Genomic DNA, 23,220 nt, shown 5'->3' on the forward strand with positions numbered 1-23,220 from the left:
ATCATAAAATCATTCCTTTTAGGTAAAGCCACTGATTTTAAATAATTTCATTTGTAATGAAACACAGTGACCAGTTGCCACTGAAAGCCAAGGGACAGTCTGGTACGAAGATTAAAAGTGTGGGCATTGGGGCCAGACTGGGTGGGCTCACAGCCTGACTTTACAGCTCACACTTTGTGTATCCCCCTGGCCTCTGTTTGAATGTTATAAAATGGGGATGAAGATAAAAGGATTCATAAAATACTTATCTAAAAGGGTGGCTCAAATTAAATAAAAAATACATGTGAAGGACTTAAGACTGTGCCTGGCGCATAGCAAACACTCAACAAACGTGAGCTATCATTATTACCTTTTGAAAAAATACATGCGAACAATCTGAAGTAAAAGATGTAAATCACAAACACCACCCCCCCCAACTCACACACACACGCTTTGGTCTAGTTTTAGTAATCAAGGAATGAGGCATAAAATGAAAGATAGGATATTCTGACTGTGGACTATGAAATAATTTTCAATCTATATTGGTTTGTTAAAATGAAGCAACCAGGGGCGCCTGCATGGCACAGCTGGTTGAGCATCTGATTCTTGGTTTCAGCTCAGGTCGTGATCTCTGGGTGGTGAGACTGAGCCCCATGTCGGGCTCAGCACTCAGTGCACAGTCTGCCTGAGATTCTCTCTCCCTTTCCCTCTGTCCCTAGCTTCGTGCTCTCTCTCTCAAATAAATAAATCTTAAAAAAAAAAAAAATGAGGCAACCAGTCTGACTGACATGACTGAGTTGAGGACGATACAACTTTATTTTTTTTAATTTTTTGAAGATTTGATTTATTTGTCAAAAAGAGAGAGAACAAGTGAGCACAAGCAGGGCGGGACAGCAGGCAGAGGGAGAAACAGGCTTCCTGCTGAGCAAGGAGCCCGATGCAGGACTCGATCCCAAGCCCCTGGGATCATGACCTGAGCCAAAGGCAGATGCCTAACCGACTGAGCCATCCAGCATCCCAAACTTTATTTCATTAAATCATCACGACCATCTTGTGAGGTAGGTTTTATTATTATCATTCCCCTTAAACATGAATAAGCTGAGACCCAGAAGGTATATAATTTGCCAAGGATCACTCAGCTGGTAAAGGGCAGAGTCTATTTTTCAACTTTGCTGCTCAGACTCTGAAATCACGCTCCTAACAATCTAACAAGATGAGACAGGGGTGACCATGGAGATGTTGAGGACTTGATGAACTAGCAAATGACCTCAGCCAAAGCTGAGAAAGATTTCCACAGAACACTTTTGGAAGCACTCTCTCACAGCACAAACAAGGAGACAGTGGCTACACATACACACGCTAGGACACAAGTACTATTTAAATTATGTTAATTTTTAAAATTCTGTACCTATATGCATGTTATGGGCCTGTGCCTGCCTGTGGACTTCCAGCCTGTTTTGTTGTTGGGGCAGCTGCTGGGGAGCTGGGCATGGGGCAGCAGACAGCAGCTCTCTGGGATGGGAGCAGCAGCAGGAGGCGGGGGAACCCCATCCTCTGTCCTGCTTCCACCGCAGGGCCTATGGCTGAGACCTCAGAAGGTTGACAGGTGGCTTCCGTGTGCTTCAGCTGAAAGCCTCCACCAGCATGGCAAGATCTTATCAGTAGGACTGTGGTCACAATAAACCTTTGGTCACAGAACACCCAGCCTGTGAAGACACATGTTGCTTTCACCAAAGGAAAGCTTAGAAAACATATTCTTACATTTTACTGAATGATAATGCTTATTATTTGAAACTATAACACAGAATTTACTAATGACATTATCTCTTTATGCAGCCTAAGTCAGAACCATGGCTCCAAAATCTAGAAAACAAAAGAGCTCTGGTGGCCAAAGAAAATCAAAACGGACCAAAACCAAACAAATGTTACCTGGTAGGATTGTTTTTTCATTCATGGGATTTTTATGGATCTAGTGTTTGTATATATATTTGCTGCCAAAATGACTGAGGTTTAACATATCAAATAATGACATAGTTTGCTGTCGTAAAGTCAACCACAAATGGAATTTAAAATATGGAGATTTATTCCTATGCTTGATTCATTTCATTAGAATACCTGTTAAATGTCATATAATGAATGCCATAGCAAATATATCACTAAAAGAGAATTCTGTGAAGAAAGATAATTTTTTCAAATTCTATTTAATCATTCATAAAATAGTTTAGGTCTTCATTGTGTATTTATGTTTGTGCTTTGTGCTTTGATGCTTGGTAAAAGACTGTAATAAACTTCTATATTTATTTGATTCAAAAATGCAAATGTGACATCATTTTATTATATTCTAGATAGTGAAGAAAGAGAGCCTATAAATATGGAGAGCATGGGTAAGTGGAAATATAATTTAGAATTTATGACCCCAGTTTTAGAATATTTTAATATGCAATAAGCAAACAAAAGTACAAACTGAGGTGATTGATGAAGATGTACATGGGCTAAAATTATATTATGTCACTTAGAATATAAAATGAAAAAGTATTAAAATTTTAAAGTAATTAAAAATTTTAAGGAGAGAATAAAAAGTAAGAGTGGAAGACAGAATTTCAAATTGAGAAATAGACTTGAATCGATCAGTCTCTCACAAATCTAACATGGTGGGGCGCCTGGGTGGCTCAGTGGGTTAAGCCTCTGCCTTCCGCTCAGGTCATGATCCCGGGGTCCTGGGATCGAGCCCCGCATCGGGCTCTCTGCTTGGCGGGAAGCCTGCTTCCCTTCCTCTCTCTCTGCCTGACTCTGCCTACTTGTGATCTCTGTCTGTCGAATAAATAAATAAAATCTTAAAAAAAAAACCAAAACAAGATAGCATGGCTATCTCATGAGATTATTGTAAGTTAAATTAGACAGTACATGCCCACTTCCTTACATGGAGCTGTCACAAAGACAGTTCACGTTAACTGTTGTTACTATTTTTAAAAGATACTATAAAGACATAAACCAATGAGTGAGAATGCAGAAACACAAAGCTCACATATACATGGTCAATAGATTTCCAAAAAAGTGCAAAGGCAGTTCAGTGGAGAAAGGAGAGTCTTTTCAACAAATGATGCTGGAACAATTGTATATCTATATGCAAAAAACCAAAAACCAAAAAACAAAAAACCTTCAACCCATACTTAACGACATATACAAAAATTAACTCAAAATGGATCATAGACCTCATTATAAAACCAAATATTATAAAACTTCTGGAAGAAAACATAGGAAAAATTCTTCGTGACCTTGGATTAGGCAAAGATTTCCTAGATATGACACCCAAAGTCATGGAATACCAGTCAGAAATGTAAAGGAATGAACCAGGTGCTACATGCAACAACATGAATGAATCTCAGAATAATTATGCTAAGTAAAAAAAGAAAAGAATACATACTGTGTAACTGCATTTATAAATATTCCATAAAAAGTGAACTAAGCTATAGTAATAGAAAGCAGATCAGTGGTTGCCTAGGGGTGCAGGCAGGGAGGAAGGGACAGGAGGAACCTTTGGGTGATTATGGCTGTGTTCTTTACCTTGGTGTGGTGATGGCTTCATCATTTGATGATTTATCAAATCATAAAGTATATCATACATCATTTGATATATTTATCAAAGTGTACACTTTAAATATATACAGTTATTGTTAGCCAATTATATCTCAATAAAAGTGCTTTTAAAAAGGAAATAGCAACCAAAATGTAAAAAAAAAAAAAAAAGTACAGATGAAACACATGGGAGTTATTTAAATTAGTTTGTTTCAAAATGCAGGGGCAGTTGGGGCCCCTGGGTGGCTCAGTGGGTTAGGCATCTGCTTTCAGCTCAGGTCATGATCCCAGGGTCCTAGGATCAAGCCCCACATCAGGCTCCCTACTCAGTGAAGAGCCTGCTTCTTCTTCTTCCTCTGCTTACCACTTCCCTTGCTAGTGCTTGCGCTCTCTCACTCTGTTACATAAATAAATAAATAAATTTTTAAAAAATTGTTTTTAAAAATGGAGAGCTGTTGATGTATATTGAGGACTCTGGTCTGTAAGGCACAGGACTCTTCCTTGTATGCACAGTAAGATTCTGAGGAGTGAGTTCTGTGGAACTTGAGTCTGTCTGTGGCTCCTGCTCTATCAGCTACTAGGTCAGTAACTGCCATTGACCACCTCCTATGAAGTGTGATCTGTTACCTCCCTGGCCACATGTGTGGAAGGAGCAGAACCCTCTCCCAAGCTCTGCTGTGTCCACACATTAGAGAGAAGGTATAGCATGGTAATAAGAGGGCAGGTACCTTAGTTTGGATCCCAGCTCCCACATTTCCAACTCCCAAGGAGAGAAAAATGGCAGCTGGTCCCTAATTCATGAACAACTTGTATTCCAAATGTTTATTATGCCAACTGATTGTTGGCAGGGATGTCCATTATCACCACTGCTATTCAACATAGTACTAGAAGTCCTAGCCTCAGCAATCAGACAACAAGAGGAAATTAAAGGCATCCAAATCGGCAAAGAAGAAGTCAAACTATCACTCTTTGCAGATGATATGATACTATATGTGTAAAACCCAAAAGACTCCACTCCAAAACTCCTAGAACTTGTACAGGAATTCAGTAAAGTGTCAGGATATAAAATCAATGCACAGAAATCAGTTGCATTTCTCTACACCAACAACAAGACAGAAGAAAGAGAAATTAAGGAGTCAATCCCATTTACAATTGCACCCAAAACTATAAGATACCTAGGAATAAACCTAACCAAAGAGACTAAGAATCTATACACAGAAAACTATAAAGTACTCATGAAAGAAATTGAGGAAGACACAAAGAAATGGAAAAATGTTCCATGCTCCTGGATTGGAAGAACAAATATTGTGAAAATGTCCATGCTACCTAAAGCAATCTACACATTTAATGCAATTCCTGGCAAAGTACCATCCATTTTTTTCAAAGAAATGGAACAAATAATCCTAAAATTTATATGGAACCAGAAAAGACCTTGAATAGCCAAAGCAATATTGAAAAAGAAAGCCAAAGTTGGTGGCATCACAATTCCGGACTTCAAGCTCTATTATAAAGCTGTCATCAACAAGACAGCATGGTACTGGCATAAAAACAGACACATAGATCAATGGAACAGAATAGAGAGCCCAGAAATAGACCCTCAACTCTATGGTCAACTAATCTTCGACAAAGCAGGAAAGAATGTCCAATGGAAAAAAGACAGCCTCTTCAATAAATGGTGTTGGGAAAATTGGACAGCCACATGCAGAAAAATGAAATTGGATCATTTCCTTACACCACACACGAAAATAGACTCAAAATGGATGAAGGATCTCAGTGTGAGAAAGGAATCCATCAAAATCCTTGAGGAGAACACAGGCGGCAACCTCTTCGACCTCAGCCGCAGCAACATCTTCCTAGGAACATCACCAAAGGCAAGGGAAGCAAGGGAAAAAATGAACTATTGGGATTTTATCAAGATCAAAACTTTTGCACAGCAAATGAAACAGTTAACAAAACCAAAAGACAACTGACAGAATGGGAGAAGATATTTGCAAATGACATATCAGATAAAGGGCTAGTGTCCAAAATCTATAAAGAACTTAGCAAACTCAACACCCAAAGAACAAATAATCCAATCAAGAAATGGGCAGAAGACATGAACAGACATTTCTGCAAAGGAGACATCCAGATGGCCAACAGACACATGAAAAAGTGCTCCACATCACTCGGCATCAGGGAAATACAAATCAAAACCACAATGAGATATCACCTCACACCAGTCAGAATGGCTAAAATTAACAAGTCAGGAAATGACAGATGCTGGCGAGGATGCGGAGAAAGGGGAACCCTCCTACACTGTTGGTGGGAATGCAAGCTGGTGCAACCACCCTGGAAAACAGCATGGAGGTTCCTCAAAATGTTGAAAATAGAACTACCCTATGACTCAGCAATTGCACTGCTGGGTATTTACCCTAAAGATACAAACGTAGTGATTCGAAGGGGCACGTGCACCCGAATGTTTATAGCAGCAATGTCTACAATAGCCAAACTATGGAAAGAACCTAGATGTCCATCAACAGACGAATGGATAAAGAAGATGTGGTATATATACACAATGGAATACTATGCAGCCATCAAAAGAAATGAAATCTTGCCATTTGCGACGACGTGGATGGAACTAGAGGGTATCATGCTTAGCGAAATTAGTCAATCGGAGAAAGACAACTATCATATGATCTCCCTGATATGAGGGAGAGGAGATGCAACACGGGGGGTTAAGGGGGTAGGAGAAGAGTAAATGAAACAAGATGGGATTGGGAGGGAGACAAACCATAAGTGACTCATAATCTCACAAAACAAACTGAGGGTTGAAGGGGGGAGGGGGGTTGGGGGGGTGGGATTATGGACATTGGGGAGGGTATGTGCTATGGTGAGTGCTGTGAAGTGTGTAAACCTGGTGATTCACAGACCTGTACCCCTGGGGATAAAAATATAGTATATGTTTATAAAAATAAAATTAAAAAAAAATTTTAACCAAGATAATTATTTAAAGCAAACAACTGCATGTTTCCTCTTAATATATTAAGTGGTTATATTTAATGTCCAAATTCTACTTTGCCTTCCCCAGGTCATCCAGAAATTTACCCTTTAGTATTAACTACCCAGACCCAGGAAATATTCAAATGCCGAATAGACGAAGATATCACAGATGAACAACCTTATAAACTTATCAAAAAAGAAGATATTTTTGCAGACTTTCGGAGCAGAGCTGCAGTATCTGACTTCTATCCAGTCAAAAAAGTTATCCAGGTAAGTACAACATCCCTCTTTATTTATTCAGTCCTGTCTCAAGAGGTTTCTGGTACATGATAAGAAAAGATACAGAGATTGTTGAGTTTAAATCTGTGGCATGCCCCCCACCAACAAAGGAATTTGCCCACCTTTCCTATGGAATCCTGCTTGATCATCCTCTGTGAAAAGCAAACACCTGTCAGTGACTGATCCTTGCTTCACACCCAGGAAAATTTATCTTTGCCCAGTTTCAACTAGAATAGGAATCTACTCTTACTTTCCTATACCGCTTCAATTTTTTACTTTATAATTTTGGTCTGATTTGTCTCCAAACATGCTACTGAGCACCAACACCAAGTAAAAGGAATGCTTCTTTTTTTCCCTGTTAGAAATAAAATCGCATGGTAAATTCCCCCAGACCTACTGAGTTTTAAGTGCTTTGTTAATAGAATAATTTTACAGTCTGGGATTATGAGCCATAGATTAGCACTATGGCTATCTTTTATGACTGATTAGAAAAATACCAATTTTGTGTCTGAATAAACTGAATGAACACTGACCTTCTCTTTTGATTCTATGCCTACAGGAATATCCTGGAGACGAACTTCTGGTTGTTTGTGACAAAGACTTCAAATATGGACTTAACTTTTATCTTATTGGAACTGAAGAAGGCAAAGAAAACTATTTAAACGTAAGCATATGCCAAGTCCTTGCATCCTGTTGATTGTCAGAAGGAAAGAATAGCTCTGGAAGACAACTACACACGGTTTTGATTATTCTTGTTCAGCACTCTTTCCCTGGGACCTAGACCGGGTCCTGGGGCTTAGAGTAGGTAAGCAGTAAATGCGGGATGACCTAAATCAAACACCTCAGGGTAACAGATACTCTACTTATTTGCCCTTTACTGACTCAATGAGAGCAGAAACAATAAATCTGGAGTAGCATTGCTCTTGGCCACTCTTTGTCTCATATTCCTGGTGCTCCTCCTGCCATCTCCATGACTTTGGGTAAGTTACTGAACCACTTGTCTGCAAAGTGTTAGCACCAATAGTATCTATTTCCAGAGCTGCTGTGAAAATTAAATGTTTTTTTTTTCTTTTGCTCAGTTTCCTTCTAATTGAAAAACTGAATTAAGAATAAAGAAAATAAGGAAGTGTTTAATTTATACAAACATAAATTTTATTGTGAAATATTCACATGCAGCTATAACTACTTTTGGTCATATATTTTAGAGTGCTGTTTATTTTACTCTAGGCCCCAGAATTACCAGAAGAACAGGAAGAATATAAAGAGTATATTCCAGAAGATGTATATGTTTACAAGCCACCTATCTCTAAACCATGGGTTTCTTTGGGCAGTGAGAAAGAAATTGAGGAAGAATCAGTCAAGGAATCTACAAAGCAGGTCAGAGACTTGGGTATGATCTTCAGCGTGTTACCTCTCTGTAATGCTGATTCCTGAGGGATCTGTGAGGTTTGCTATGTTTGCCAATGGGGATGTGGTTTTTCCTTTGATAGAAGAATGGTCATTGTTTGGGGTATTTGGGTATTAAGGGTAGAATTGTATTCCCCAAAAGAGATATGTTGAAGTCCTAACACTCAGTACTTCAGAAGGTGATTTTAGGGGCACCTGGGTGGCTCAGTGGGTTAAGGCCTCTGCCTTCGGCTCAGGTCATGATCCCGGGGTCCTGGGATCGAGCCTCACATCGGACTTTCTGCTCAGCAGGGAGCCTGCTTCTCCCTCTCTCTCTGCCTGCCTCTCTGCCTACTTGTGATCTCTGTCTGTCAAATAAATAAATAAAATCTTTAGAAGGTGATTTTATTAGGAAATAGGGTTGCTAATCCAATATGACTGGTGTCCTTATAAAAAGATGGCCATGCAAAGACATAGAGACACAGGGAGAACACCATGTGAAGAAGGAAGCAGAAATGGGAGTGATGTATCCACAAACCAGGGAAGAGCAAGGATTGCTGGCCGTCACCGGGAGCTAGGAGAGAGGAAAGGAACAGATTCTCCCTCAGAACCTTTAAAAGGAACAAACCCTTCAGCACCTTGATCTCGGACTTCCAGCCTCCACAACTATGAGAATAGTTGAAATAAAGTCCTATTGGTTTAAGCCACCCAGGCTGTGCCCCTTGGTTACATCAGCCAGAGGAAACTGACACAGTGGCATTCCCAGGGCAGCCGCTGAGAAGAAGATTTGTATGTGAGTGATTTATTATGAAAGTGTTCCACAGAAGAATAGGGAAAGCAACAGGACAGGGACATAGCAGAAGTCCTACAAGGATGCAATCTCGGGCAAAAGACAAGTAGAGGAAATCTTTAGCTTGAACCCCTAGGGGAACTCTGGAGTAGAAATGACACCTGCGTTGTCCCAAACAGAAGCAAAGGAGATGGGCTTACACGTGTCTCCCACCAGTCCAACACTGGTGAGTGCCAGTCACTTCCTATTCTTTTTGTCTTGTACCAAAGTGGTCCCAGTAGCTAGAACAGTGCTCTGTAGAAGAGCAGTAGGGGGTGGCCCTGAAAATGGAAAGCACACAGAACTGGAGGGGCAAACAGTATAGAAAGAGATTTGAGAGGATCCAAGCAGAGCACCTGTACTGTCTACCTGTACTGTCTACTGAACTTGATTGTTACTTTCACTGCTCACATGTGTTGCAGATTACATATATGATTTCTCGAAAACGAAGTGAGTTTGGAGCACCAATTAAGTTCAGTGACCAAAATGCTTCCAGTGTAAAAGATGCCTATATTGAATGTACAACCTACCCAGATAATCATTTTACCCTTAAACAACTTGAGAAAGATGTTGGCATGCAAGTAATCCCGAAAGTCAAGGACATAAGTACTCAAACAAGATGGTAAGTATGTGATGGGAGTGTATATATTTGAAGGCAATTGCAGTAAAATCTAGCAACATCCATGCTTATTTTGAAAGATCTTTATAATAAATAGAAATGCATTGACAATGAAGACATAGATCTTCACAGAGCAATTCAGGAAGATCTAATTATACTCAACAAATCTCAATTAAAAATCTCAATAGGAAAAATTAATTAAGTTTAAAAATCCCCATAGGAACAGGATAGACAAGTCTATAAGAATGTAAACACTATGAAGTGGGACAGTAACTGATGCTGTTAATAAGCACACTCCTGCTCTCAGAGCAGGCTCCTGTTGTCTCTCACCTTTGGCTCCTAACCATTCTATTCCACCACCGAAGTGATCATTCTCCCATATTCAAGCAGATTATGTTAGGTCACTGCCTAAATCTCTTTTCTGGCTCCACACTACATCCAGGGCCCTTAGGATGGCATTAGATCCTCCTTCTTCCATGACAAGGCATGGCCTGCCCCTCCAGCCTTGGCACCCTGTTCTGGAACAAGCTCTTGTGCTCCAGCCCCATGGGCTGCTTCCAGCTTCCAGAATGTCTGCTTTTCCACATCTTCCTGCTTCTGACCATGCTGCTCCTTTTACATTAGCCTGCAGTTAGGCCACATCATATAACACAAACTTATATTATACTAAAGTGGTGAACATCTCAGATAATATATGAAGTATTGAAAGTGAAAAACAGGATGGTTGTGTACAGAATGGTTGTTGGTGTATGGCTTGTTCACCCTCATGATTGCGTGGCTGTCTGGGAGCTCTGGCTCACTGCCACCACCCAGAATCACGAGAGAGGATAGTACAGCAGATCACTAGCCCAGACAATTCCAAATCCAAAATTCAAAGTGCATTTTCTACTGAATGCATATTGCTTTCACTCCATCCTGAAATAAAAAAACCACAAATGGGGGACGCCTGGGTGGCTCAGTTGGTTAAGCAGCTGCCTTCGGCTCAGGTCATGATCCCAGCGTCCTGGGATCGAGTCCCACATCGGGCTCCTTGCTCATCGGGGAGCCTGCTTCTCCCTCTGCCTCTGCCTGCCATTCTGTCTGCTTGTGCTTGCTCTCTCTCCCTCTCTCTCTCTGACAAATAAATAAATAAAATCTTTAAAAAAAAAAAAAAAAAAAAACGCAAATGGAAGCATCATAAGTTGGGGGCCATCTATAAAAGCAACAACTCCCATTACTATCTACCCCCTTACTCTATTTCTCTTCATGTTACTTAATATGTGTTTGTCATTGCCATTCTTCTCTCATCTCCTGAGAGTGACATTAGCACCAAAGAAACTTAGACTCTGAGACAAATTTCTAAGCCAAGTCAGCCAGAGATGACTTCTGTGTTCCTGACAGGGTGCAGAAAAGTGAAGAGAAGGAGTCAGCCAGGGTAGACTTGGGAGGTAGACAGAAAAGGGACAGGGAACGTCCAACAACAGGAACCCAGACCAGAGGACTCTAGATTTAGTAGCCTCTCAATGAATGCTGACTCGTACTAAGGACAGTTGTATCTACACAGATGCAGTGAAAAAAGAAGTAAGTGAAGGTCTTGGCGCATAAGATGAAAACAAAATATATGAATCAAAACGTTCAAATCTAGGTGACTGGGAGAATGCTGGTACTCCTTAACAAGCTCAGGAAATCGGGAAAGGTAGCTAGTCTGGCGTAGAGAGGCTAAGAGGTACAATTTTGACAGAAGTAAGAAAAATAAATAAATAAAATCAAAGATGAAGTTCAAAGGGAACTGACAGTGAAAGCAAATGTTCAGTGTTCTTACCACACACTAGGCATTCTTCTAAGCCCTTGGCACACAGCAAGCAATTCTCACAACTGCCTTCTGAGGTAGGCACTATCCCCATTTTACAAATAAAGAAACTGAGGCAAAACCAGGTTAGAAATGAAAAGTCAATGTTCAGAACATAATTTAAATTGAAGCAATCACAAACAGATCTGCTGAGAAATAACAAAACAGCTCAAATTGAAAAAATAGGAGTAACTCTTAGTCATGTTGCCTCTTGGATGAAACCCATAGGTGTCATGTAATTTCTTACTTAATCCTGCCTAGAGGACACTAATGTGTGCTAAAAATTAAGAGATGAAGCTATGATTTGAACTCAGTCTCTCCGGTTCCAATACCAACATTCTTTTTTTCCAGCACTCTGCTTTGTGTTAGTGATACTGGGCTAGCTAGGGGAAAAAAGAATGAATTATTTATTAAACATAAAACTCTGTTTACTCCTTGTTTTTTACTCTTTATTCAGTGTATACATATAAGTATATATATACATATATATTATTTGCCTCTTACAGAGACATTTTACTAACATTTGTTCAACACAGAATAAATAGAACCTAATATTTTTTGAACACTTATAATATGCTAGGCACTGTTTTAGAAGCTTTGCTTGTATTAATGTATTAAATTTACAACAACTCTATGAGCCAGGTACTTTGAGAATTTCATTTAGAGATGAAAAAACAGACACAGAGAAGTTAACTAATTAGCTTGGTGGGTCACAAAGCTTGTTAGTGATAAAATGGGGCTTCAAAACCAGGCAGAGTGTCACCAGAGTACACACTCTTAATGACTGTGCCATATGACCTTTCTAGAGCCCCATACCCTGAGATCAAGGAGCTCAGCCGGTCTAGTGGGTGAGACTCTCACTGCCCAAATACAACAGGAGATGTGCAAGGGTGGAGGTGAGCACTGAGGGCAGACTAGATGGAAAAAGCTTTCTCCCAGAGATCATGTTGCCATCATTGCTGAAGTGGAAATTGTTTTTATTTTTGTATATAGAGAGCAGAGTTTCTCAGTCTCAACTCTACTGACATTTTGGGCTGGATAATTCTTTTTTGTGGGAGGCTATCCTGTGCATTGGAAGGTATTAAACAGCATCCCTGGATTCCACTCACTACATGCCAGTAGCACATTCCATTTGTGACAACCAAAAATATTTCTGGATGTGGTCAAAAGTTCTCAGGGTGTGGGGGCGGGATAGGATTGCACTGGTTAAGAAACACTGATTTAATGAAATGAGGAGAGAGAGAATGATGAACAAATGTCGCAAAATGTTAATAACGGATGAATCTGGGTGAAGAGTGTATGAGAGTTCCTTAGATCCTCCTTAACAACTTTTCTATCAGTTAAAAATATTTAAAGGGGCGCCTGGGTGGCTCAGTCGGTTAAGTGGCTGCCTTCAGCTCATGTTGTGATCCTAGGGTCCTGGGATCAAGTCCCGCATCAGGCTCCCTGCTCAGCGGGAAGCCTGCTTCTCCCTCACCCTCTGCCTGCTGCTCTGCCTACTTAGGTTCTCTCTCCATCTCTCTAATAAATAAATAAAATCTAAAAAAAATTTTTTTAAATAAAAAATTTAAAAAGTAAGAACTTCTTGATTATGTTGGAAACAAATACATAAGTATTCGAAGTATTTTAAAAAGGCAGTCAATATCAATTATCTGGGATAAAGAAAAAAATTGAATATATAGAATTTAAATAAAAAATAATATTACTGTCACAGAAAGAAACCTTTACTTTGCTTTGATCTAATTTTTGGTATTCCATTTTCTTTTAATGTATTAGGACATATCCCAAAAATGCCACTACACAATATTATCCAAGAGAATTATCAGAGGAGGAAAAAGAGACATTTGAACAATCAAAGCCTTTGAGTGACTTTCTGAACAATACGTCTATAAAGTAAGAATTGTATATTAATTTTTTTAAAAAATAAAACATAAAATGTGTATGTGTACCTGTAGTGATAGGTCTCTAAAAAGCAACTCAGCCCATGGTGTCTAGTTAGAGAGTATGAAGAGTTATCAGATATGAATGAGCATGTGACACATTCTCAGTCTTTCCTTTCTGTTGCCAGGCAACACTCCTAGACCTCCTAAGCCAGGGCCACACCAGGGTTCACCTGGGAGATGTATACACTTGAGTGTGTGAGGATGTTTTCCTCATTATAATTATGATCTTTCTAAATGATAACCTGAATTGGATTCAGATGTACCTTTGTACCTCTTATTCCTTCCCCTAATTCCTGTCTTACTGCCACTCTTACTGAATCTGAGAAAGAGGCGTTTTCAGAACCCCCCCCCCACACACACACACTGTTACTAGGACCCTGGGGTGTCTAGACTGAAGAAGAGCTTGACAAGGTCTCTTCAAGTCGACATCAGAATTCAGAGAAGGCGAGCCAGTGGTACACAGGTCTGTCAGTTGTACCCTGTAGGTTGGTTTCCTTTTCTTCCCAAAACTAAAAATTTGTTGGTCGAGTTGATATGTAGCCCATATGAAGTTTTTTCATTTTTAAGAAAATAACATTAATTCTTTGAGACTTTTAAATATTCTGAAAATTCCAACAACTCTCCAAAGCTATTACCTATGTCTGGGGGGAATCTGGTTTAAAAACTCACCATGATGCAAAGAGAGTGCATTGAACTAGATAAAATACTTTATATACATATAATTATGTTACTCTGGGTCAAGACTTCTTATGAAGCTTATTAAAACGTGGAACAGGGCGCCGTGACTCAGTTGGTTAGGCATCTGCCTTCAGCTCAGGTAATGATCCTGGAATCCTGGGATCAGTCCCACATCGGGCTCCCTGCTCATGGGGGAGCCTGCTTCTCCCTCTCGCTCTGTCCCTCCCTTCTGCTCATGTGCACACACGTGCTCTCTCTCTCTCTCTCAAAATAAATAAAATCTTAAAAAAAAAAAAACCCAAAATGCAACAAAAATAGTTGTTCCATCAGTGCCTGATGACTGACAGCTGTTCAACAGGCTGTTCCTTGCTGACTCATCATTCACTGTAACTAGCTTGCCTGGGGCCAGCCACTGGAATGACTATGGAATCAAAGCCCTGGAGGGCAGAGTTTAACAAAGAGCCAGAAACCCAGAGGCAGGAACACAATCTCTCTTCCCAGGATTTCTGTACTAGTTGGTCCCTGGAGAAGATATTAAACATGCAGAAAAACTGTATATCTAACTCATGGCAAGGGTAGGAAACACATTACAAGGCAGAATTCCATGAAACCTCCAGAAATTGCCAGAGGTTCAGTGTTTTAAGAAGGGGGTTGCTGGCGGCGCCTGGGTGGCTCAGTGGGTTAAAGCCTCTGCCTTCGGCTCAGGTCATGATCCCAGGGTCCTGGGATCGAGCCCTGCATCGAGCCCCGCATCGGGCTCTCTGCTCGGCGGGGAGCCTGCTTCCTCCTCTCTCTCTGCCTGTCTCTCTGCCTACTTGTGATCTCTATCTGTCAAATGAATAAATAAAAAAATCTTTAAAAAAAAAAAGAAGAAGGGGGTTGCTGTTTTGTGGAGTTCGCAGTCTGATTAGGGGAAATGAAAATCAGGTGAGTTTACTTCAGACTTTGAAGCAAGCCTCGTTTGATGACAAAATTGAATGCATTTCTTCTTGGCTACAAAACTAAACAACAAGAACAAAAAGAGGGCATTAACTCTTTGCCACTCATTTATAGGAAGCATGCTACAGTTTTTCCTCTGGGGCAATAAGAAACAAGAGAGCCCAAGGTTTCTGTTTCCTTGTATCAAAATTTAGTTCTTAAAATTTTTCCTGTTAAGAGTATTAAGAATGAGAAGTCTATGCACAATCCATTTCAAAGCCATAGATGGCCTATAGCCAATTCTTAATTATCCACAGGGTGTATTATCTTTAGAACTGGGTTTTTATTCTTCCTGAATTCAGTTGCCATGCTTATAGAGAGGAATAGTAAACAGCTTTATAATTCCCTCTCTGAGATGTGGGAAGGAGAAGCCAGAACTATAAGGGAAAAGAGGAAGAGGAAAATTGGCACAGGAATTATAATAGCACCGGTCAAGAATAAATAAACCTACAAATATATCACTGCCAAAGCAACTAAGAAACATTCGTTTCTGGGTTAAGAAAAAAAAAAAACTTTAAAAAAAAAAAACTTACTGGGGCGCCTTACTGGTGGCTCAGTTGGTTAAGCATCTGGCTCTTGATTTTACCTCAGGTCACAATCTTGGGGTCCTGGGATTGAGCCGCAAGTCAGGCTCTGTGCTCAGCTGGGAGTCGCTTGAGACTTTCTCCCTTTTCCTCTGCCCGCCACCCACTCTCACTTGATATCTCTCTCTCTCTCTCTCTAAAATAATAAATAAATAAAATCTTAAAAAAAAAAAAACTTACAGGCTCTCAGACAACAATTTTGCCAGCCTCGACTTCATCCCCCTCAGAAAGTGGAGTGCAGGGAAATCAAGAAACTGGAAACCAGAGAGAAGGTGCTGTCTTCTCTTCTCCCTTGTCAGTCAGTTCCCAGTTCGGGCCGAGAGGGAAGAATCAGGAAATCAGATCAGAGACCTTGGCTTTTAGTTTGTCTCTTGGGAATTTCTTTCTCATTTAGGCTGAAACAGGAAAAAAAACCAAGATTTTGAGAATGCTAACAAATGCTTCTGCTTGAAGCTCCGGGCTGGGAAGCTCGCCCTCCTGGGTGTTCAAACGTACATAGGCACCACCTGGCGATCTCGTCAACATACAGACTCTGAGTCAGCGGGTTCGGGGTGGAGTCTGCGACTGCATTTTTAGCAAACTCCAAGTTATGGTGGTGCTGGGGGTCCATGGACCACACTTTAAGTAGCAAGGTGCTAGTTTGGAAGGTGAAGTACAAGAAGAATTCAACCAAGAGTAACCAATTCAGCGGTGAATGGTAGTGTTCATTCTTAACAACAACAATTCTTAAGAATGTTGTTCATTCTTAACAACAACATTAAAGGCCACCCTGTTTAATTACATTCTTAGGAGTATCAATTGTAATATTTCGAGCTTATATTTAATTGTCTAAGTAAAGGAGGTTTCTTTCCTTATTTTAGGAAATTCATAATCAAAATCCCCCTCTTTGAGCTTACTATACCTATTAAAAAACCAAGCTATTTGGACTCCCAATCAGGGTAAAAGGCTGGGTGGCATTCTAATGGTGGGAAAGCTCCAAAGGCCTCGGGAGTGAGCTGAGCTTTCACACCTACCCATATGCAGGGGCAATCAACATGACAGAAACTTACAGTAACTATTTTTTGGTTTTGTTTTTTGTCTGTTATGGTACTGCTTCTTTCAAGAACGTACCTCATTTTCATATTATAAGTAAGTGACTGAGTAATGGTGGAGTAAGTTGGTCAAATTCACAGAAAACAGTTATAAGATCTAGAAAACAATATTTATATGCAAACATACACATAATTACTTGAAGGCTCAGGAGAGTAACCAAAAATAAGCAGAAACTGGAGGGGAGAAAGATGAGATTTGCAAGTCTGCAGGTTTTTTTCTATAATTTTTGCCTAATCCATAGGAGGCTCAGGTGACAGAAACTTGTAGCCTTACAGGTCTGTGGGGGAGGCAGAATAACCAAATAGGAGAAAGTCATGGAAGAAAGGGAATCCCAGATAAGCCAAGACCCCAGATCTACATTAAAAAATCTAATCAGACCCTAGGCTATAGACTAAAATATTCATTTTTAGGGGGAACTCTAGGGCAGTCCAGAACAACCAGCATCTAGAAGCTGAAAAACTGGCAGAGATTTCAGCTGTTGTTCTACACAGAGAAGATAACATTTGGAGTTTGAGTCTAGAACAAATTTCTCATTTTCGAGGAACAAAAGAGAACGCAGGTCTGCACAACATATCATTTATAACAATCAGTTTCATTAAATATGTAAAGTCACTAAACATGTGAAGAAGCAGGAAAATGGGACTCTCAGGTTCTTCCTGATAAGACCTCTGGTACCAAATGGAGGGTGTTTTTTTCCCCCAACACCGAATATGTATCTTCTCCAACACCAATTCTCTAACTCTCACATGCTATCTGGAGTTAGTACAGACTCAACAAGTTAAGGGGCTTAGTCTCACAAGCCAGTCCCAACTTCAGACGCCAGTCTCAAGTCCCAGGGGGGCTATGCTTCTGACTGACCAGCTATAAATCAGTTTGATAATTCTCCAGAATGACTCATTTAACTCAGGAAAGGGCTCTCCTTACAATTAACAGTTCGTTGTAAAGGATACGACTCAGGAGGAACCAAATGGAAGAGATGCACAGGACAAGTGATTGGGAGACTGGGGGAGACAGGCCAGCCCCCCGCACTGTCGAGTACTCACCGAGTTGCGAGCTCCTATAATAACTTTTAGGACAGGAACTTGTTTAGTCAGGGCCCTAGACTACCAAGAGATGAGCCTAGCACTCGGATTGTTCTTGGAAGGGCAATGTTAGCCTTGTTAGCAGGATGAGTCTTAATTTTAGGGACTGCATCATGCATTGCCAGTTTAGTAATAGAATTAACCACATTATCCCCTCCCAGGCACTGTGATAACTAAAACCACCACCACCACTATCACACACGTGCGCACACACACACATCACACTTCTAACTTCCATATCACCCCTTGAGAATCTTTTATTTTAAATTTTATATATACAATATATAAATGTATATTCTAATCCTGGTTAATATATAACTCTAAATACATAAGTGTGTGTGTGTGTATCTATATAACCCTAATGATATCTTTGTATAATAATTAGTATATATGAACATTCAGTACCGAATATGGCTAAGAAAATTGCCTTTTCTCAAGTTTGGGGTTTCCAGGAAGTGAATAAGACCAAGTTTAAAGTAGAGGCTTAGAGGGTGCTGCTGTGTGAAAATTCTTTTTAAAGGAAGCAGGACTGGGCAAGGAGAGCTTTGGCAAGGTCTAGGGCAAGCCCAGCAGGGAGCTCCAAGGGCAAGACAGCTTGTGGGAGGACTCCTGCAGGAGGCAGAGTAGGGGAGGCCCCCTGTCCCTGCAGCTGCCAGCCTGGTCATGGGCCTGGGAGAGCACAGTCTGGGCCTGGAAGCCAGAGAGATCACGAAGGTGCTCCAGGCCGTCAGTTAACAGCCTCGTGGCACTAGAAGTTCTGAGTAGCCCATAGCCAGGAGGTATTTTTTTCTCTGAAGTCATTTATTTCACATGGGGGTAATCATCAGTTACCAGATATAACTGAGAACATTTTTTTCTTTCCATATAAATGAAAGAGGACCTGCCAAAAGACATATCATTGAATAGTAAAATCCAACATCTTGTGCTTTTTTTTTTTTTTTAAACGAAATAGTGTTGAAATAGCCCTGCAGCAAAATGAAATCATGAACACATTTATTGATGACTGGAAGTGCCTGGCAGAAGAAGAAAGCACCTTTGGAGACAAAACTGATACCCACTTGAAAGAATACCAGTCCTTTACCGACCTCCATAGCCTAACGGAGAAGATGGTCACCTCTGTCTCATGGCATCCGACCATCTATGGTGAGATGAATATGACAGCGGTTCTCTTTGGTGATGCGCAGAAATAGTCTGTTACTTTTCTAGTAAAATGACAAGCTAGCTCGGTTTCTCAATTGCAATAAGATGGCTTACAGCCGCGAAGGGCACCTGCCAAGACCTTTCGGCACCGCTCTGGTCCTGTGTTCTCCCAGCACCTCACTGTGGTTTCTACAAGGACAGAACCAGAGCTCAAGCCAGGGAAGTGATGGGCTCAGGTCAACCAGTTGGTGCAGTGCTGAATCTGGATTTGCCTCAACCTGTTGGGACTCCCAAGGCTGGCTCCGTTTCCCCTCCCCCATTCTCTTCCTCTCTGATTACTGGACAAGAGAGAACAGTATTACAGTATTACACAGTAGAACTCCAGGAGAACTCTTGGTGTCTTATTGAATATATTTATTCAAATTTCAGCACAATGGGAATGAATAGTGACTATGTTGAGAAGCAAAACTAAAAATATTTCTCTATGTACAGTTGCTGCAGATTTTAACTTCTAATTGTGTTTCAATCAGGCCTAATAGCTGTGTCCGTGGCTGTACGACTCTCCTTTGAAGAGAGAGTCCACTTTTCTGGCAAATTATTGCTGCAACCATCACTGATTCTTTTCTGGAGTTTATCTGATCCCATACATCCTCAGGTAATTTTTTTTAACATCCTCAGATAATTAAGGAGAGTTGTCCACATAGTCTAAACATTTCAAAACTATGTTCACATTTATCCCCGGCAGTTTTAATTACAAAGTACTTTGTAACCACTTAATATGGTAAGTTTTTATTAAGTTAGGCTTCTTCAATTCAGAATTTGTCATCAATTTGAGGAAAACTTAAGTTTACACTTAGTTTACTGAATAAATCAGCATGTTATTTTCAAAAAACGATTATAAGAGGACTGTTTAACCAATTTTAAAAAGCAAACTCTTTCAGGGGTTTTATTTAAATACTGTTTGTTCAAATGCAAATAGATTTTAATTTCACATGAATTCCGTCAGTTCTGAGAATCACCAGTAGGTGACAGTAATGAGTACAGATGCCTGTGTGGGAAACAATGGGGAAGAGTAGGGACTATGGCCCTGTAGAGTAGACAGCCCATCTGTGGGGATATTACTCTTCAGCTTGCTTGTTGCCAGGTGATCTTACTTGGTTTAAAGTATCCAGATCAGAATTTTTGAGTGAAATTTCCCAATTTTTAAATAGTTCAACTAAAACCAAACCAAACACACAATTCAAATAAAACAGGGCTGAGGGCTGGGTTTGCCCCACAGGATTCTATTTCTATCAGCTGCTCAAAAAGAGTTTTGCTTAGGGGGAGGGTGCTTTATAGTGTTAGATTAGTTGTTGGTTTTTTTTTAATGTGCTTAAATATAATATTTTGTTTCTATAAAGTATTATATAACTAAGGATTTCCCTAATAAACCCTAGCCTATCCTTCTACCTTCTTCCCTAATTCATCTGAATTCATGCAGTTTTACTATAATAGATTCTAGCACTTGAATTATTATAGACCTAGAGGTCAAAAATGACAAATCTTTAGTTCTTTCTTATCAGCCGAATTACCACAAAAATGGTAAGAAGAGGTTTTCTAACATTTTCTAATGGACTAGGATCACTCTCCAGTCCACATCATGGAAGTGTGGCTGAACTTTCAGGCAAATTAGGAAGAGGAAAAAAAGACCCTTTCCTCTATTTTGAAGAATAGCTTTAAAGATTTTATATATTTATTTGACAGACAGAGATCACAAGTAGGCAGAGAGGCAGGCAGAGAGAGAGGAGGAAGCAGGCTCCCCGCCGAGCAGAGAGTCTGATGTAGGGCTTGATCTCAGGACCCCGGGATCATGACCGGAGCTGAAGGCAGAAGCCTTAACCCACTGAGCCACCCAGGTGCCCCGAAGAATAGCTTTAAAAAGACAGGCAAATGATTTCTTTTACCTTAGTTCAATCAAAACTGTAAGAAAATACTTCTTATTTTAAAAGTAGAAATCTCTCTAGAAGCCACAGAGTACCAGATAAAGACGATTCACTCCAATCCCAGTCTGAAACTAGCTCAGTGGTGGCTCACCAATGGCCTCTGAAGCCCATATTTTTGATGGTCTTGTTTAAGGAAGAGCAGTAGCCATGCTTGTATTGTGCCTGGTGCCAACACATTAGCACAGGTGCCAGCTGTGATTACTGTACCTATTCCTTCACACTGGAATATCCTTGCAGGGCTTCCTTCTTACCCCACCCCCCAGTACTTGAGTTTGTCTGCTTTCTAGGTCCTATATTATTTTAACATTTGAGATATTATCACTGGCGATATCTCTCTTTTCTCATCCAACACATTTTTTTTTTTTTTTTTGAGCACTCACTCTGTGCCAGGTTAGCTAGAAAGCAGGGAACAAAACAGGCAAGTAGCTTGTCCTCACAAAGCTAACCTTCACCCTTCCCAGAAACACTAAGCTTAATCTTTTTGTTTATAAAAAATTGTAACATCTCTCAGCAGTGATCAATGGAGGGTGGAGGAAGGGGAGACCCGGGCCCCTGGAGAACATACCTCTCTCATACACATAGACAAAGTTCACAAAATTCAGCAGAAGCATTTTCTCATCCACAGGTGCAATTCTGGGAATGGACTCTATGTCCATTTTTCTTATAGATGGCTATGAAATTGAACTTGTGACTGTCTTAATATTACTTTCTCACTATGATCTTAATAGACTTTCTCATTCTGTCTTGAATTTGGGGCATTTACTTTAGTTAATGCTGGAGAGCCCAGATGACATCTTTTGCTTCAAGTTCTGTCCAAGTGACCCTAATATCATTGCTGGAGGCTGCATAAATGGGCAGGTAATTATGGATTTTTTCCCAACTATTTATTAATTTGGACAACATCCTGTCATATGTTTTGATTGGTAGTTTTTCTTAAACTTAAGGATTCAATTTGGCAGAAGGAAGTATGCCAATTGTGTGCCAAGAACTGGGGTATATAGGTGTGTTAGACATGGTATCAGGGCTCAAGGTGTCCACAGGGTAATCTAGTTATAACTGGAACAAAATTGAGTCAAATCTGTTTGTATTCATGGAATAGAGTCACGTATTATGCAAGATTCTGCGGAATAACAAAAAACACAAGCATTAATACCTCTTGGTCAAGAGTCCTCTTCTGACTTTTTTCTAGAGGTAGGAGTTGGCAATGATCCAGAATTTGAACAGAAAGTCACTGGGAAAAGATACTTATATTACTGGATTCCTATTCATGAGAGATGGAGAGAGAGAGAGAGAGGCAGAGGCAGAAGCAAACTCCCTAAGGAGCAGGGAGCCCAATGTGGGACTCAATCTCAGGACCCTGGGAACATGATCTGAGCCAAAGGCAGATGCTTACCCATCTAAGCCATCCAGAAGTACATTAAGTTATCTAATTTATATGAGATTTAGATCCTATCCTCCAATAGCCTGTTTCTCCAGTAAAGCAAAACAAAAATTTTAAAGCTGTTTTATGATCAGAATTTAAATTTACTGTGACCAGTGAGTTTGACCGTTAACAGTATATGGTCCTTTTATGTTTGGCTTTGAAAACTTCCTTGTGATTGAAAATTTAAGTGTCTATAGTGGGGATGCCAGGGTGACTTGGTCGGTTGAGTGTCTGACTCTTGGTTTCAGCTCACGTCATGATCTCGGGGCCATGAGATTGAGCCCCACATTGGGCTCCACACTCAGCTAGGAGTCTGCTTGAGATCCTTTCCCCCTCCCCCTTGCCCCTGCCCCACACTCTCGTTCTTTCTCTCTCTCAAATTAATACATCTTTTAAAAAAAATAAATGTCTACAGCATCCATGACTATTTATCTGGAACCAAAACAACGAAGAAAATAAATTTTCCCCCTCAGTTTTATTCAACAATAACTGGTAGTCATAATGATGACCCAGAGCCCATCCTCCAAGCCCTGCAAATCCTGAAATGCTTTTTGTTACTCATTATGAAGGTGATACAACTCTAAGAATATTTTAGAAAAGGGGTGCCTGGCTGGCTCAGTCAAAGAGCATGTGACTCTTGATCTCGGGGTTATGAGTTCAAGCCCCATGTTAGGTTGTAGAGATTACATACATATATACATGCATAAATAAATAAATAAATAAATAAATAAATAACTTTTTAAAAAAGAATATTTTAGAAAAGGAAATGATGAAAATAAGATCACTCACAATTCTGTAATTCTGACATCTTGTTAAGAGTATTGAAATGACTTTAAATCATTG

The 23,220-nt window shown here is 40.2% G+C and overlaps 1 protein-coding gene across 1 annotated transcript in view; it reads left to right on the top strand.

Annotated features, from left to right (window-relative positions):
• LOC111143298 (WD repeat domain 63) overlaps positions 1 to 23,220 on the top strand; it is a 67,845-nt gene that overhangs the window by 6,244 nt on the left and 38,381 nt on the right. The window contains exons 2-11 of the mRNA XM_022496946.1: positions 1,816 to 1,911; positions 2,325 to 2,363; positions 6,623 to 6,804; positions 7,373 to 7,477; positions 8,041 to 8,190; positions 9,451 to 9,650; positions 13,252 to 13,368; positions 18,785 to 18,975; positions 19,503 to 19,627; positions 21,723 to 21,812. Of these exons, the coding sequence (XP_022352654.1) occupies positions 1,830 to 1,911; positions 2,325 to 2,363; positions 6,623 to 6,804; positions 7,373 to 7,477; positions 8,041 to 8,190; positions 9,451 to 9,650; positions 13,252 to 13,368; positions 18,785 to 18,975; positions 19,503 to 19,627; positions 21,723 to 21,812 (1,281 nt within the window). The 5' untranslated portion in view covers positions 1,816 to 1,829. The remainder of the gene's footprint in view (positions 1 to 1,815; positions 1,912 to 2,324; positions 2,364 to 6,622; positions 6,805 to 7,372; positions 7,478 to 8,040; positions 8,191 to 9,450; positions 9,651 to 13,251; positions 13,369 to 18,784; positions 18,976 to 19,502; positions 19,628 to 21,722; positions 21,813 to 23,220) is intronic.

The sequence above is a fragment of the Enhydra lutris genome, unplaced genomic scaffold (assembly GCF_002288905.1).
Source record: "Enhydra lutris kenyoni isolate GAN:26980312 unplaced genomic scaffold, ASM228890v2 scaffoldscaffold9, whole genome shotgun sequence".
In the NCBI taxonomy this organism is placed as follows: Eukaryota; Metazoa; Chordata; class Mammalia; order Carnivora; family Mustelidae; genus Enhydra; species Enhydra lutris.